The 16606-nt window shown below is 41.8% G+C and overlaps 1 protein-coding gene across 1 annotated transcript; it reads right to left on the bottom strand.

Moving 5' to 3' along the window:
• Positions 1-2036: 2036 nt before the first annotated feature.
• Positions 2037-15354, bottom strand: LOC135542540 (inhibin beta B chain-like). Its single transcript, XM_064969576.1, has 2 exons — positions 14144-15354; positions 2037-4340 (listed from the first exon to the last, which is right to left on the bottom strand). Exons 1-2 carry the CDS (start codon positions 14556-14558, stop codon positions 3565-3567), a joined length of 1191 nt encoding a protein of 396 aa, XP_064825648.1. The 5' UTR covers positions 14559-15354; the 3' UTR covers positions 2037-3564.
• Between the last annotated feature and the right edge of the window lie 1252 nt (positions 15355-16606).

Here is a 16606-nt window from a genome sequence, read left to right as displayed (position 1 = left end):
CTCAGCCTGCCTATATCAGCCTGCCTAGCTCAGCCTGCCTAGCCTAGCCTGCCTATCTCAGCCTGCCTAGCTCAGCCTGCCTATATCAGCCTGCCTATCTCAGCCTCCCTAGCTCAGCCTCCCTAGCTCAGTCTGCCTAGCTCAGCCTGCCTATCTCAGCCTGCCTATTTCAGCCTCCCTAGCTCAGTCTGCCTAGCTCAGCCTGCCTATCTCAGCCTGCCTAGCCTAGCCTGCCTATCTCAGCCTGCCTAACTCAGCCTGCCTAGCTCAGCCTGCCTATATCAGCCTGCCTATCTCAGCCTCCCTAGCTCAGCCTCCCTAGCTCAGCCTGCCTATCTCAGCCTGCCTATTTCAGCCTCCCTATCTCAGCCTGCCTATCTCAGCCTGCCTATTTCAGCCTCCCTATCTCAGCCTGCCTAGCTCAGTCTGCCTATCTCAGCCTCCCTAGCTCAGCCTGCCTATCTCAGCCTGCCTAGCTCAGCCTGCCTATCTCAGCCTGCCTGTCCTCACTTTGCTACAATATGTTCAATTTAGCTTAAAGCATGTGGCTGTTCAGTCAGTCAGTCAGTCAGTGTTGTGCAGCAAACTAGCGTAGCCTGAAGCTCTGTTGTGTCATTAACATTCCTATAGCTGAGGAGAGGTGACTCCTTTAATGTTTTGAATGTTCTGCTACATGATAAAACAGCTCGGCCTGTCACCTGGGACCTGAGCGGCACACTCCATACCCCCCTCCTTGTCCCGTCCTTGTTGAACTGTTCTTGGAACTACACCTCTCAGCACTCAACTCTAACAACTAGTTTGTGCTGCCAGTAATTTAGAAAACATCTCTCTTTCTCACTCCTTCTCTCTGCCTGACTATCTTTCTCTCTCTCTCTGTGTCGTTCTCTCTCTCTGTCTCTCTCTCTGTAATTTAGGAAACATCTCTCTTTTTGTTATTTCTCACTCCTCTCTCTCGCCTTCTCTTTCTCTTTCTCTTTCTCTTTCTCTTTCTATTTCTCTTTCTCATTCTTTCCTTCCTTCCTTCCTTCCTTCCTTCCTTCCTTCCTTCCTTCCTTCCTTCCTTCCTTCCTTCCTTCCTTCCTTCCTTCCTTCCCTCTCTCTCTCTCTCTCTCCACCCCCTCTCTCACAACACCAGATTATAACACTGACTCATCCCTTCACTGCCAGATTGATAGACGGTCTGTTTTTATCTGAAACATGTTAATTCACCCGGCTGACAAAAACACTTAATTCCCTTGGCAGGCAGTGCTCGATACATTTAAAGTGATTATCTTGCTGATGGACGTGAGAGACACAGCATCGTGTTCTCAAGAGGCCCGGGCTGTCATGTGTGGTCTCCTGGCATTGGTGTGTGTGTGTGTGTGTGTGTGTGTGTGTGTGTGTGTGTGTGTGTGCGCGAGCGCATGTGTTTGTGCATGTGCAGTCCTGCCCTGTCTGTCTCTCTCACTGATTCTGACGTGTGAGGTATTTTGTTCACCCTCAGGTTAACACTGAGTGGCGTTCTTTAAAAACACTACTGCAAAACAAACGGGAGCCTATAGGTAACCAGATCTGATGCTATCAGCTAATGTTGTTGATTGCTTCTGTTTACCAATCACTGAGAGTGTGACCTAGGGCCAACCACTTGTGCCCTGGAGCTCTGCCCAGATTCACTCTGCACTAATTATTGTGTGTGTGTGTGTGTGTGTGTGTGTGCGTGTATGTGTGTGTGTGTGTGTGTGTGTGTGTGTGTGTGTGTGTGTGTGTGTGTGTGTGTGTGTGTGTGTGTGTGTGTGTGTGTGTGTGTGTGTGTGTGTGTGTGTGTGTGTGTGTGTGTGTGTGTGTGTGTGTGTGGTGTGTGTGTGTGTTCGAGTTTGAGTGTTCACACGTTTAACGACTAGATTAGAGTTTGCCACTCCTGCCATATCTTACATATTGAAGTAGCCCCCAGAAAGACTCAAGAGAGTTCCAACCTAATTTAGAATAAGACATTTTATTTTTCAACAATTACAAAGAACAAAATATTTTAAAATCATATTTATATCTTACATCAGCTGTACAGAGATGACGTGTTTTTTCTAAATGATTCTGGAACAAGAACTGAACTAGAAAACCGAAGAGTATTTAAGTCGATGAAAAAATATTTGTCAATACAAAATAGAAAAGAAGACGTTGAACTGAAAATGGAATCCATAATATTGTATCCTGATGCAGTGTTTAGGCCTCTTAACTGGTCACAAAGTATTTTACAAAATAATACCATGGCCTCTTATAATAGCAAAACAAAATCTTGGCCTCTTTGGTTCCATGATTAGGTATAATACATTTGAACAGAACTCAATTTGCTTTCTATAAAAATAACTTTTTTTCCAATGGCAGTTTCTTTATTTTTTAACTAATCACTTTTCAGTGCAAATATTGTAACTATCATTCACTTTGAAGAAGAAGCGAAAGATTACATTTCAAGTACTGGTAATAGTTAATAACTGCAACAAAAATTTCAGTTTGTCTGGTGTCTGTGGGTAAATACTATACATTGCATAGCTCATGCGGCACTTATATTTAAAAGGATTGTGAGCAAGTGTCGGTGTACCACATTGTACTCTTTAAAGGCATTTCAATCTGCAAGTGCTATTTAATGTGCATTAGGAAGTGCTATGCTGCACCAGGACTTTAACCAAACAACATGGCAACTCTTTCACTTTTGATTTCCCGACTGAAATGAGAGTGAAAACTGGTTGTGCTACAGCTGTTGAAGAAATTAAACTCTTCCCGTATAAAGTGTGAACAAAAGAAAGGAAGGATTCAGAAGGAAGTAACAGAAGGTCAGTGTTTCTTCCCTATTGTCACTGTTTCACGTCACCACCTAAACTCCCAGGTTTTGATGACAGCTTCAGCATTCGCATGGTGTGCTGGAATGTATTTTTATGTTCCACTCACTTTTCTGACACGGAAGCCATTTTGATTTCCGGACGCTGGCCCGTAAAATGAAAACGGGTTTATATAAAAATGGTATCTTGTGACACATCAACAAGATGTATTTCTTGTTAGAAGTGCTGAAGTTGTATAAGAGGTGAGTTGTCAGTGCTTTCACTCTACGTTTTGCAGTCATAGTTTCTTGAAAGAGGCGTGGTTGGGAATCGTCTATCAGCAAGTGCACCTCCTTCATAATCTCAGGCTCGTTTCCACCTTCGTCAGAGTATCGAAAATAGAACTCTCCATTTTCAGAATAGAAATGGCAATCTTGGAAATATATATAATACGATAAGTACCAGCTAGTTCCAATCCCTCTGATAATGACACCTACATGAATTGGGATCGAATCATATGTTCACATGCTGGCAAAAGAAAAAAGGCTTCGACCAGAGAATATTATTAACAGACATAAATATATATACAAGTGTTTGTTCAGGCATATGTGAGAATGAGTGTGTAGGATATGCGTAAATGAATTAAGTTGTGTGTGCATGTGCGTATGCCTTATGTCCATAAATATCACTTTGATTTCTATAATTAATTTTGGAATATCTTTTTCTTGTTTACAAATGTTCATAAAAGTCCACTTGAAGCACATGCGGTCTCAACTCAAGCGCATCCACACTCCTCCACGATCATATTGGGTACGTCTCTCTTGACGATGTTGTATTCATCGTCGAAGTAGAGCATTGACATGGTGCTGAGCTTGGTGGGGATGCAACAGGAGTTCATGGAGCCGGGGCTCATGCCTCTCATCCGATACTGATTGACCACTGCAGTGTGGAAGGACGACGCCGACCCTGGCACTCCCGCCATGTACGCTGGACAGTTGCCCTCGCAGTAGTTCCCAAAGTACCCCGACGGCGCGATGATCCAGTCGTTCCAGCCGATGAGGCGGAAGTCTATATAGAACTGCTGTCTGCAGCACAGGCTACTGCTCCCGTCACACTCCAGCCCCCTCTTCCTGATGCGGTGCTTGTTGTCCGCTTGCCGGGCCTGTACGACTAGAAACGGCCTGTGGGACTCGTCGTTCTGGTTCACGAGGATCGGTAAGACCGCCAGGTCCTCGCAGCCCTCACAGCGCACGTCCAGGTTCTGCCGCCGGCCGCCCTTCTCGAACACCATCTGGATAGCGTTGGTCAGGGGGAAGGTGTGCCAACCGCTCCTCTTCAGCTCGACACGCTTTTCCACCAGGTTCCACTTGCTGCCCAGGCCAGGCTCCTGGTAGTACACCTTGACTGTGACCTTCCTCCGCTGGCCCTTGTCCAGGGTGTCAGGAAGCAGCCTTAAGTACAGCCACAGGGTGGCCTGGGTCACATACAGGTGCTGGTTTCCCTCGTTAGAGATCAGGAAGAACAAGCTGGATTTGGATGATACCAGCTCATCTAGGAAAGACAGGAACAGAACAGGAAAAGTCTGTTAAAAGTCAGTTTAAACCTATAAAGGTTAGTATGGCAATGCTAAAAGAGGAGACAAGCACACAGATTCATTGGCTATATGGTGTAAACAAACATCTTTACTGCTATTGGACAAGTGTCAAGAAGATATTACCACACTGGGTGGTTCCAAGCTTGGATTGTTGGATGAATAGCTGGACAAGAACTGGACACATTGGGAACAGTTCAACAGTTTGGGATTAAACTGAGATAGACGGTTACTATGGCCTCCCTAGTTATAGCCTGTCTTAATGTCATCTTTATCTGGCCTGGGATATAAACAGAGTTTGGACTGGTACTAAAGGGATTTGGTGGATGGGTGTACACTGGGAGATGTCTCTAACAGAGACACTCAGCCTCTTCTTGGTCCAGTGCCCGTATTCAGAAAGTGTCTCAGGGTGCTGATCCAGGATCAGTTTTGTATTTTAGATCATCATGAATAAAGAGGGGGGACCTGTTCCTAGATCAGCACACCTACTCTGAGACACTTTATGAATACAGGCCCTGGTCTTGTCACATAGGCCTACATGAGGACTGCAATGACAGCGCAGCATCAGCAGGTTCCAGTTCCAGTTCCAGCTGGCCCTTGCCTATAGGGAGCCTTGACCGTGACAATGACAGTACAGATCTGGGATCAGGCCCACTTGAAGTTGCCCCTGGCCCTGAGTCGGGGTGGGTATGGGGAAGAGGGCTTATCAGAGCCAAGTACAAAGGCTCAAAGGCTTTGCTGTGAATACTGCAGAAAAACGAGAGCTTACTGAGCCTAACTGCTTACACAATGCACAGTAATGTGATGTAAAGGAAGCAAATGCATGGTAAAGCCAGGCACTTTGAGTGAAGAGGAGCACAGCTTCACTGTGGATGTATGATGAAGGAAAAAAGGAATTTACATGAAACTAGTTGGCCTTCCCAACAACCTAACTATCACCACAGAAACCTTTTTCTGGCTGCACAGTGTGTGCCAATATTTAGTCGTTTTTTGGCTAGTGCCATGTTGTTTTCATGTGTGGTTCGGTTCAGGTTCGGGTTAGGGTAGGGTCAGGGTCCAAAGTCAATTTCAAATCTAACGTGCACTTGTCACATGACATGACCAAAGCAACTCCTACTCTTCCACACTCTTCAGTAGCCAAGGCAGTAACCAAAATAGATGGTTTCTCCCCAGTCCTCCAGTGAGAGTGAAAACATCTAACCTGAGAGACCGTCAGCAGCCCTCTACATGGATCCTCTGTGACTGTCAGGTGGAGGAAAGTGGGAAAACGCACACATGTCAAGGGTCACCTCTCCAGCCTGAACACTGAGCTGTGCTGCCTGCCTATCTGCTTGCCGCCCCAAAGCGAGGGGACACGACCTGGGCGGGCCTGGGCCCCATCATCAGGTATCAGCTATAATGGAGGCTGCTCTGGCCTGCCCAGCCAGTCTCCATCTGCACTGCCTCACACATCACAAGACAGGTCATCTCCTTGTTATTACTAAACTCAAAGACTTAGTCAACAGACAGCTATAGACCACACTCTGACTGTACAAGTACCAGGCCATAGGTGGCAGCACAGCTGTCAATACATGACCATCAATAAGCAAAAAGGTAAGACCTAGTGTCTCCCGATTGAAATGGATGTTCTATTTATCTTCTGTTTACCAATGGATGACTGTATCGGTTATTTCTTCTTTCAACAGGGGAGGGGGGAAGAGGGGAGCTTTGTGAAACAAACCTAAGGGGTCCATTTTTCACTCTGTGAGTAAAGAGGGAAATTGTCTCAGGTGGAACAGGACACTCAAGAACAGAATACTCCCCAAAAAGACACATCCAATCAGAAAGGGATTTGTCAGGTGATCTTATGAGAGCGCCAATGCAGTATAGAGCATTCTTTCTTTAACTCAGGAACAGAAACAGAGTTGCAGAGAAAGCGTCTTCAGATGCTATCACTATAGCTGACATTGTGGCATCTTTGTCGGGCGACTGCTGTAGTAACCGTACGCAACAACGGCAAATACAGGGTCTAACAGGCAAGCATGACGCAGTCAATGAGTACTGTGCAGGCAGGAACCAAGTCCCACTCTAGGACTATATAAGGGAGATGGTCCCTCACACCATGCATTCTAATACGGAACAGTCAGTGGCAGTGAGTTCACCATTCCAGTTCACTCTACATTCAGCATGCATGGTCCTGACACAAAGCGCTGACCTTATGTAGATGTACAGCCATTCTAAAGCAGCCCTGATTTCAGGTCAGCTTGTCAGGGTTATTCAGCTGTTCCCATAGGAGAACCCTTTTTGGCTCCAGGTAGAAGAACCATTTTGGGTTCCATATGGAACCCTCTGCGAAAAGGGTTCGACAAGGAACCCAAAAGGGTTCCACCTGGAACCAAAAAGGGTTCTCCTATGAGGACAGCCGAATAACCCTTTTAGGTTCTAGATAGCACAATTATTTCTAAGTGTATTTGAGAAGCACCAAACAGGGTTGGCTTTGATCAGCTAACCAAATCACTGACACTAATTGTGTTGGAGAGATGCGCAGACGGTTTAGAGAAACTCTGGGGTGACTTAAACTGCTATAAGAATAAGAGGCAATGAAAAGTTTGATTTGAATACACGTGGGCCCAAGCGGGTGGCATCATTGATCATTTCCAGTCCCCCCTTCAGCATCTCTAAGCAAATTGTTCTGTGAGCTCTTCTCTGTGCCACGACCAGCTGGCAGCAACTACCACCCTGGGTAATACTGCCAACTGGCAAGGAGGGCAAAGAGGCACAAGGAAGGCAACCCAACTGAATCTACACAAGTATACAGTACAAAGTTACAGAGCTTTTGTGAGTAATGTGAAAATATTATGGGGCTTTTCAAATCTTTTTGGAATTGTCCATATCATTCCTTTGAACGTGAATGTGATATTATACCTACCCATAATCTATTCTATGCAAACCATGGATTGTATGTGTTGTTTTGAAGATGAGTGCTATGAGGCTGTTATAGTGACATTATTTATGAGTCTCTGAGGTGTGAACCTAAGCCTGAGGACACACTTTTTCTATGCTCAAACTCTAACAAATTGCTTGGTTGTTTGGTTGACCTAACTGCTGGGTTGCAAGTGTTGGGTCACGTTCTTTTCTTTAGAAACCGCTGGGTTATTGACGCTGTGTTATTGAGATATAACCCAGAGGATCAGAAGTCTGGAGGCATCATTTAGTAAGGGGCGTGGCATTCAGATAGTTATTTTTAGCCACCTGAGTAAATGTCATTCCTGTTCATCTGTTCTGTTGAATAGCTATCACATGCTATGGTTAAACGTGGACTTCCTTGTAGCTTTAATGATGCATATAGAAGTGTACAGTATATAAGCATCATTCCCTAATATAATCATCATTCCCTAAGTTCCCTAAAAGCCTCTGTAAATCCCATTGTTGGGACACAATAAGGTGGTATACCTTATTATAATATGTCATAAATAAAAACATTCTTCGCAGTATGATGAACATGACGAATAGTAGTGTTGGATCTGTGACATCCACTTGTATTGATCATCTCTTCGCTAACGCTGCAGAGCTTTGCTCCAGAGCAATATCAGAGTTCCCATTGGCTGTAGTGACCATAACATTGTGGCAATAACAGGGGAAGCCAAATTACCAAAGGCCGAGCCTAAAGTTGTTTATGAGAGATCATACAAAATGTTTCCTGAGGACTTTTTTGTTGTTGAAGAAGAAAAGCATTGATGTTAGTCTGATGTGTATAAGGAGGAGAAACCAGATGAGGCACTTGGAGTATTTGTAAAATGATTCTTGCCAATTGTTGACAAACATGCACCTGTTAAGAAACTAAGTGTTAGAACTGTTCGAGCCCCCTGGATCAATGATGAATTGAAGAATTTCTGGTTCAAAGAAATTATGCAAAAACTGTGGCAAACAAGTCAGGCTGCTCAGCTGATTGGTTGACATACCGTAAATTGAGACATTTTGTGACCAAACTTAACATTGAAGTTGATGAGTCATTTATAACGAAACCTTTCGATATAGGCAACGATTTCAATGACTATTTCAACCTGTAATGTAGACAAAATGAGAAGTGAGATGACAACATTGAACAGTGAACCATCATATTTGTGTATTGAAGATCTAATATGGAAAGAGAAGGATTGCAATGTTAAATTTGGTCAAGTTTGAGTGGAAGAGGTTGAAAAGTGGTTGTTATCCATCAATAATGATAAGGCACCAGGTACAGACAACCTAGATGGGAAACTATAGAGAATGGTAGCAGACTGTATTGCAACCCCTATTTGCCATGTCTTTTAACCCAAGCCTAAAGGAGTGTGTCCACAGGCGTGGAAGGAAGCTAAAGTAATTCCACTACCTAAAAATAGTAAAGCACCATTTGCTGCGTGTTCTTAGTAAACTGATGGAGAGAATTGTGTTTGAACAAATACAATTATATTTTTTAGTTAAGTTAACTACTGACTTTCAAAATACATATAGGGAAGGGCACTCCGGACTGACTCAGATGACTGATGATTTAATAAAATAAATGGATAATAAAATGATAGTTGGAGATGTATTATTGATGATATTGATCATAATTAGTTATGAAAAAACTCACTTGTTGTGGCTTTACATAACCTGCCATTACGTGGTTTGGAGAGTTACTTATTCAATAGAACACAGAGAGTATTTTTCAATGGAAGCTTCTCTAACATTAGATATGTATAGTGTGGTATCCCTCAGGGCAGTTGCCTTGGGCTGTTAATCTTTATTTTTGCAAATGATTTGCTACTTGTCTTACAAGAAGCTAAAATCACTATGTGTGCTGAGGATTGCACACTCTACACATCAGCACCTACAGCCAGTGAGCTCACTGAGACTCTTAGCAAGGAGTTAAAGTCAGTGCTAGAATGGGTAACAAACAACAGACTGGTCTTAAATACATCTATAACCAAAAGCATTCTCTTAGACCTAAACCTCAACTGGAATTGTGCATAAAGGGTGTGACCATTCACCGAGTTGAAGAAGCTGAAACTCTTAGCAGCAACATTGGATGATCAGTTATCATGGTCAAGTCATAATGACAAAGTTGTTGTGAAGATGGAAGGAGGTATGTCTGTTATAAAAAACATGTTCCTCATTTTCGAAACAAAGATCAACTGTACTAGTTGTTCAGGCTCTTGTCCCGTCTTGATTACTGTCAGGTAATATGGTCAGTTGCAGTGAAGAAAGACCTAGAAAAGCTGCAGCTGGCTCAAAACAAAGCAGAACGCCTTGCCCTTAACTGCACACACAGAACTAACATCAACAACGTGCATGACAGTCTTTCATGGTTGGGGGTTGAGGAGAAATCGATTACTTCTCTTGTAGTCTTTTTAAGAAACATTTGTGTGTTGAAAATGCCTAACCACTTGTATAATCTATTTGCATACACTTCAAACAGACATACCGCACCAGACACGCCTCTATGGGTCTCTTCACAAAAACAGATTGAATGCGTAGCTCAGGTATGTATAGAGCCATGTCATCATGGAATGCTCTTCCACCAGAGGTTACTCAGGCAAAAGAAAGTCTAGCTTCAAAAGACAGATTTAAAAAACAGATCGTCTCACAACGCCTCTCCTATTTCTAAATATCTCATTTAACTGTACTGAATATAAGAATATTGATATGTACAGTTGAAGTCGAAAGTTTACATATACTTAGGATGGAGTCATTAAAACCTGTTAATTAAGGCTTGGGACAATACTGCCCCTTTTGGATGAATTGCGTGCCCATAGTAAACTGAAAAATAATCTGTCCAAAATTGCTAATATATGCATATAATAATTATTATTGGATAGAAAACACTCTAAAGCTTCTAAAACCGTTTGAATTATGTCTGTAAGTATAGCAGAACTCACAGGGCAGGCAATCTCCCAAACTAGTTTTGGCATCCAGAAAGTTGGGGCAACTTTGACGTCATCGCCCCCCCACCCTTCCCAACCAGCTATGGATCTGGAAACACTTTCTATGTCTTCCACGAGATGTCCTCTATCAGTAGAGCGTTTAATTGCGCAAATCCCGAGAGCTTTGAGCCTTTGGCAGGCAAAATAGTGGGTGTCGCGAGAAAATACATGCGCGTTCGAGCGCGAATTGTACACAGTCATCCATCCGTTCCAGAAGGTCTGAGAATAATTGCTTTTGTCCGGTTGAATCGCCAATTGTTTTGTACGTTTATAACATCCTAAAGCTTGATTCTGCACTTAGTTTGACCAGTTTAGTCGACATATAATATGTAATTTTGAAGTTTTGATGCGCAACTGTTCGGGACCAGAAGTAATTTTGGATGCATTTCAGCTGACATGGGTAGCCTATGCTACTATAACTACACACGAACTGAAACAAAACGATGTATTGGGTAAGTATGACTCCTTCCACTACATTCTGATCGAAGACCATCAAAGGTAAGGGAATATTTATGTTGTAATTTTGTATTTCTGTTGACTCCAACATAGTGGAGAAATATTGCTTACGTCTGAGCGCCGCCTCAGATTATTGAATAGTGAACGATTTCTGTAACTTTAAAAATAAATGTGACAAAGCGGTTGCATTAAGAAGCAGTGTATCTTTCTAACTATATGTAGAACATGTATATTTAGTCAAAGTTTATGATGTGTATTGCTGTTATCTGGCGTTATCTGGCGGAGCTATCTATAATTTCTCCGGACATTTTTGAGGATTTTCTGAACATGGCGTCAATGTAAACAGAGATTTATGGATATAAATTGCATATTATTGAAAAAAACATAAATGTACTGTGCAACATGTCCTATTACTGTCATCTGATGAAGATTTTCAAAAGGTTAGTGAATTATTTTTCTTTTAATCCTGCGTTTGTGATTGCATCTTTTGTTCGACAAAATGGCTACATATCGTCTGTGTCTTTGTGGTGGTTTGACATACTATGTTTTACTATGTACTATGTACTATTTACATACTATGTACTATGTTTTCACCGTAAAACATTTTAGAAATCTGACTCGCTGGGTAGATGAACAAGGTGTTTATCTTTCAGTTGAGCTATTGGACTTGTTAATGTGTGGAGGTTAAATATTTCTACGAATATTTTTGCATTCTGTGCGCCACCTTTTGAGTTGAGCGGGGGGGTGTGGTGCCCTTGGGGAACGTGTAGCGTGAACACGTTAAAACTCGTTTTTCAACCACTCCATAAATGTCTTGTTAACAAACTATAGTTTTGGCAAGTTGGTTAGGACATCTACTTTGTGCATGACACAGGTCATTTTTCCAACAATTGTTTACAGACAGATTATTTCACTTATAATTCACTGTATCACAATTCCAGTGGGTCAGAAGTTTACATACACTAAGTTGACTGTGCCTTTAAACAGCTTGGAAAATTCAAGAAAAGGATGTCATGGCTTTAGAAGTTTCTAATAGGCTAATTGACATCATTTGAGTCAAACGGAGGTGTACCTGTGGATGTATTTCAAGGCTAATCTTCAAACTCAGTGCCTCTTTGCTTGACATCATCGGAAAATCAAAAAAAATCAGCCAAGACCCCAGAAAAAAATTGTAGACCTCCACAAGCCTGGTTTCCAAACGCCTGAAGGTACCACATTCATCTGTACAAACAATAGTATGCAAGTATAAACACCATGGGACCATGCAGCCGTCATACCGCTCAGGAAGGAGACGCATTCTGTCTCCTGGAGATGAACATACTTTGGTGCGAAAAGTGCAAATCAATCCCAGAACAACAGCAAAGGACCCTGTGAAGATGTTGGAGGAAACAGGTACAAAAGTATCTATATCTACAGTTAAGCAAGTCCTATATCGACATAACCTGAAAGGCTACTCAGCAAGGAAGAAGCCACTGCTCCAAAGCCGCCATAAAAAAGCCAGACTACAGTTTGCAACTCTACATGGGGACAAAGAACTTTTTGGAGAAATGTCCTCTGGTCTGATGAAACAAAAATAGAACTGTTTGGCCATAATAACCATTGTTATGTTTGGTGGAAAAAGGGGTATGCTTGCAAGACAAAGAACACCATCCCAACTGTGAAGCACGGGGGTGGCAGTATCATGTTGTGGGGGTGCTTTGCTGCAGGAGGGACTGGTGCACTTCACAAAATAGATGGCATCGTGAGGAAAGGAATATGATGTGGATATATTGGAGCAACATCTCAAGACATCAGTCAGGAGTTAAAGCTTGGTCGTAAATGGGTCTTCCAAATGAACAATGAACCCAAGCATACTCCCAAAGTTGTGGTAAAATGGCTTAAGGACAACAAAGTTGTGGTATTGGAGTGGCCATCACAAAGCCCTGACCTCAATCCTATATAAAATGTGTGGGCAGAACTGAAAAAGTGTGTGCAAGCAAGGAGGCCTAAAACCTGACTCAGTTACACCAGCTCTGTCAGGAGGAATGGGCCAAAATTCACCCAACTTATTGTGGGAAGCTTGTGGAAGGCTACATGAAACGTTTGACCCAAGTTAAACAATTTAAAGGCAATGCTACCAAATACTAATTGAATGTATGTATGCTTCTGACCCACTGGGAATGTGATGAAAGAAATAAAAGCTGAAACAAATCCTTATCTCTACTATTATTCTTTCACATTCTTAAAATAAAGTGGTGATCCTAACTGACTTAAGACAGGTCATTTTTACTAGGATTAAATGTCTGAGTTTAAATGTTTTTGGCTGAGGTGTATGTAAACTTTCAACTTCAGCTGTATTTGTGAATAGTGTGTAAATAGTGTTTTTGTTGAATCTTGGTGTCTTTCCTATATATAAAACTATTTTTGTTTTGAATTTATTGTAATATTTTATGTTGTTCTTGTCTATTACTGTTCTGTACTTTGTCATTTATTTGTAGGTTTCTATGTGGACCACAGGAGGTTGGTGGCACCATAATTGGGGAGGAAGGGCTTGCGGTAATGGCTGGAGCGGCATAGGTGGGATGGTATCAAATATAACAAACACATGCTTTCCAAAAAAATGGCAACTGTTAATTTGACAAAACCTGGATTCCTTTTAGAGATGACCATAGGGGATCCTAATAAACCTAACTCATGGGTGGCCAATAAGATTTAGCTGAAAGCCATGCCCCTAGTAAGACACTCCTCCTGAACATAACCTAAGGATTACATTCAAAAGGGCTCAGCTGCTAGGTACACCCAGTATGAGAGTAACAAAAACCCAATTGATGGTTAAATTAACCCATGTTTGGGTAATCCCAACAAACCAACATGTTGGATTATTCACCCAACCCAACTGGCTGGGTCAAAATAACCAAACATGTGTTCTCTCCACAAGTTAACCAGCACTGGGTTACCAAATAACCCAAAGTGTTTGCAGAACAGCTTGGGGAAATAATAATTTAAAACATCTAGAAATGATAAAAACAAGCAACATTTGGATTTGTTTCGTTTTATATTTCAAGCTATTTGACTGAATTTTCCTGAATGCATGGAACCCGCATCAGTTGATTTCTGGTTTCATGCTCCCTACCCTTTAAATACAAATACACAATATTCAAAAAGTAGGCTACTACTGTGCATACTGTAAGGAATTTGTGACTGTATTGTTTTCAAATCACGACCCTTTCTGCTTTTAGCGGGGCCGGGGATGATGCGAGACATCATCTTGATCAACTGTGTGGTCCAAACTTTACGCACCAGACCCAGGTTGGTCTTTGTGTAAAAGTGGTTTTATTTGTAGTTTTTTGTCTAGTACAATAGAGTAAACGGTAGCTTGCCTGTAATATACAATAATTACACACCTGTCTCTGCGAAACTGATTATCTCCGAGCTTTCCTCCAGCACGTCATTGGCATTGCTGGTCGCGTGTCCATCCAGATTCGGGATTTCTACTCTCCCATCCTCCCGGACTTTACCCGCGTGGAGCTTCCGAAGCGCAGTCACCATCGCCGCCTTCGGGATAGGATGGGTGATGTTGGGTCTTACCCTCATCTGTAACCTGCTCAAGATATGCCTTTTCACCGCCTCCAGAAAGTCAATGTCCACCCGTCCCGATTCCTCGGGCTGACCGATGCCACACGAAGTGCAAGTTTCCTGAGCTCCGGTTTGCGTCTCCGTTCCCGGCAAAGGTTTCAAGGATCCCGGCGCCGCTTCTTTGCAGCGGACAGTCAACACACAAGCCACAAATAATGCCACTTTGATTATACAGTTAATCATTTTCTTTATGAAGAAAAAAAAGTCGTGATATTTAAAGTGCAATAGGCCTATAATTCGTTTTCTACTATAAAAAGGTATGCACAATATTGCTGTCAAATGTAGGCTATTCACTTGGCGTTTTTAAGAAAATAAGATTTCGAATGAAAATAAATATAAAGTTGTAGAATCCCGTTAGTCCGTATACATTTGCAAGGAGTCCATGCAATAATAAATATTTCACTCAATTCAGGCGCGTTTTGATGGAATTAAATATTCCTTTCACCGTAACTTGAAATATTCCCCTTATTTCGTGTCTGTGTTCATTCCCGATGTCTGTCACTCAGTTGACTTCACTTCAGGGGCACATTGGGAGTCAAGTCCGTTCTGCTTGTCTCAATGCCTTTGCTTCACCCTTTCAAGGTAACACAATTTAAAAACCAGTAGGCTACCATTATCCGTCAATTGAGTTTCAGTTCAATGCCTGACGTATCATGCCATGGTTTAATTGAACTGCAATCCGCAATAACCATCATTTAGAAACGAATAGAAGAGGACAAACTAAACGAATAGAAAACCACCCATTGGTTGATAAACTCAAGTCAGGATATTCCATAGATGGAAAAAGCTGAAGGGTCGGTCAAATAATAATTTATCGCATATTGTAGCATCCAGTTTGTCATTTGCTTTGGACTTATTCCTTCAGTTTTTGTTCCTGTGTATCCTTATTAAAATGCATTTAATTGGATTTGTATTCCCGATATGAAATTGCCCTGGTATACTTGAGCATAAAGAGGTCTGATGATCGGGCGAACCTTTCTCTTGCTAGGTCGATTTAGGAGCCCTCCATAGACTGAAAGTTTTTATACAAGGAGTTGAAACCACGTGGGACGTCCCACCAACTCAGACTCCTAGTATTTGGTAGGAGATTATGCATAGGCTTAAGGTGAACTATCCTCCTTAGCTCTCCTGTCCAGAGAAAATGCTTATGTCCTATGGAAAACGAATTAGGAGAGATAAAAAATGACTTAAGAATTCGAGTAACCAATTGTTGACCAGACTGACTAATGACTTGTGCATAATGCATTGATTTGCGCACAAGATACATAATCATTAGCATAGGCTATCTTTACAGTGGGAACGATCTACAATCGTCAATAAACTTCTATTATAAAATGAATTAACATTTAATATGTTCCTTATAAAGCCTGTAGGTCTAATAGTCTTGACAAGGCCATATTTTAATATAAAACATTTCCATCAACACATGCTATCCACATGCTCTTTTTTGTGTCTTTTTCATGAATTAAACAAACAGAAAATGTGTCCCCTATAGATGCTCCTAAATAAAAAAATAAAAATGAATGGTACCGACTGATTTTTGACAGGCCTTTCTTGTTGTGGCTCAAGCAAAACAGCATGGCGACCATAAGCATCTCCTAAACAATACTGATTGTATTGGAAACAACACCAAGGTCATAAAGATTTAAGCGCCAAAGGTGACACTACCAAAGGCACCACTTTCATTATTTGAAGTGACACAAAAACATTGACCAATTCAAGTCACAGCTCTGTTTTGTCGTCACTCAAATATGAGTGAATTATATGCCTAAATACACATATCACATAATACATTTGACCTAACATTGGCAACACGGCAATTTGTGAATGCCCAACATATTTTAACGCAATTTTTTTAGGTGCGCTCTCCCAATACTACAACAAACAGATCAAGTTGAAAGTTGTTAAATGCTGCCACCTTTCTTCTAAATATTGCAACTACGCATTACATGAACCGCACACATTTTTTGCAATCTACATCCAGGCAATACACCGATAGGCCTGAGCCATATAGGCATATCTATCTAACGGTTTAAAAATAAAACATGAATTTACAGCATAAATCATGACATATGCTGGATAATATTGAGGGAAAACGATGCACATACAATAACTGTGTAGGCTAGTATACATAAATTAAAACGTTTGGACTGTTTCTAATTGTCATAGGCCTACAAGGCCTACAGACCTATAGCCGATGTATTTGTCAAATGCAGGTCTGTGCAATTCCG

This window comes from Oncorhynchus masou, chromosome 6, assembly GCF_036934945.1.
Source record: "Oncorhynchus masou masou isolate Uvic2021 chromosome 6, UVic_Omas_1.1, whole genome shotgun sequence".
Classification (NCBI taxonomy): Eukaryota; Metazoa; Chordata; class Actinopteri; order Salmoniformes; family Salmonidae; genus Oncorhynchus; species Oncorhynchus masou.
This window is presented reverse-complemented; position numbering and strand designations above follow the sequence as displayed.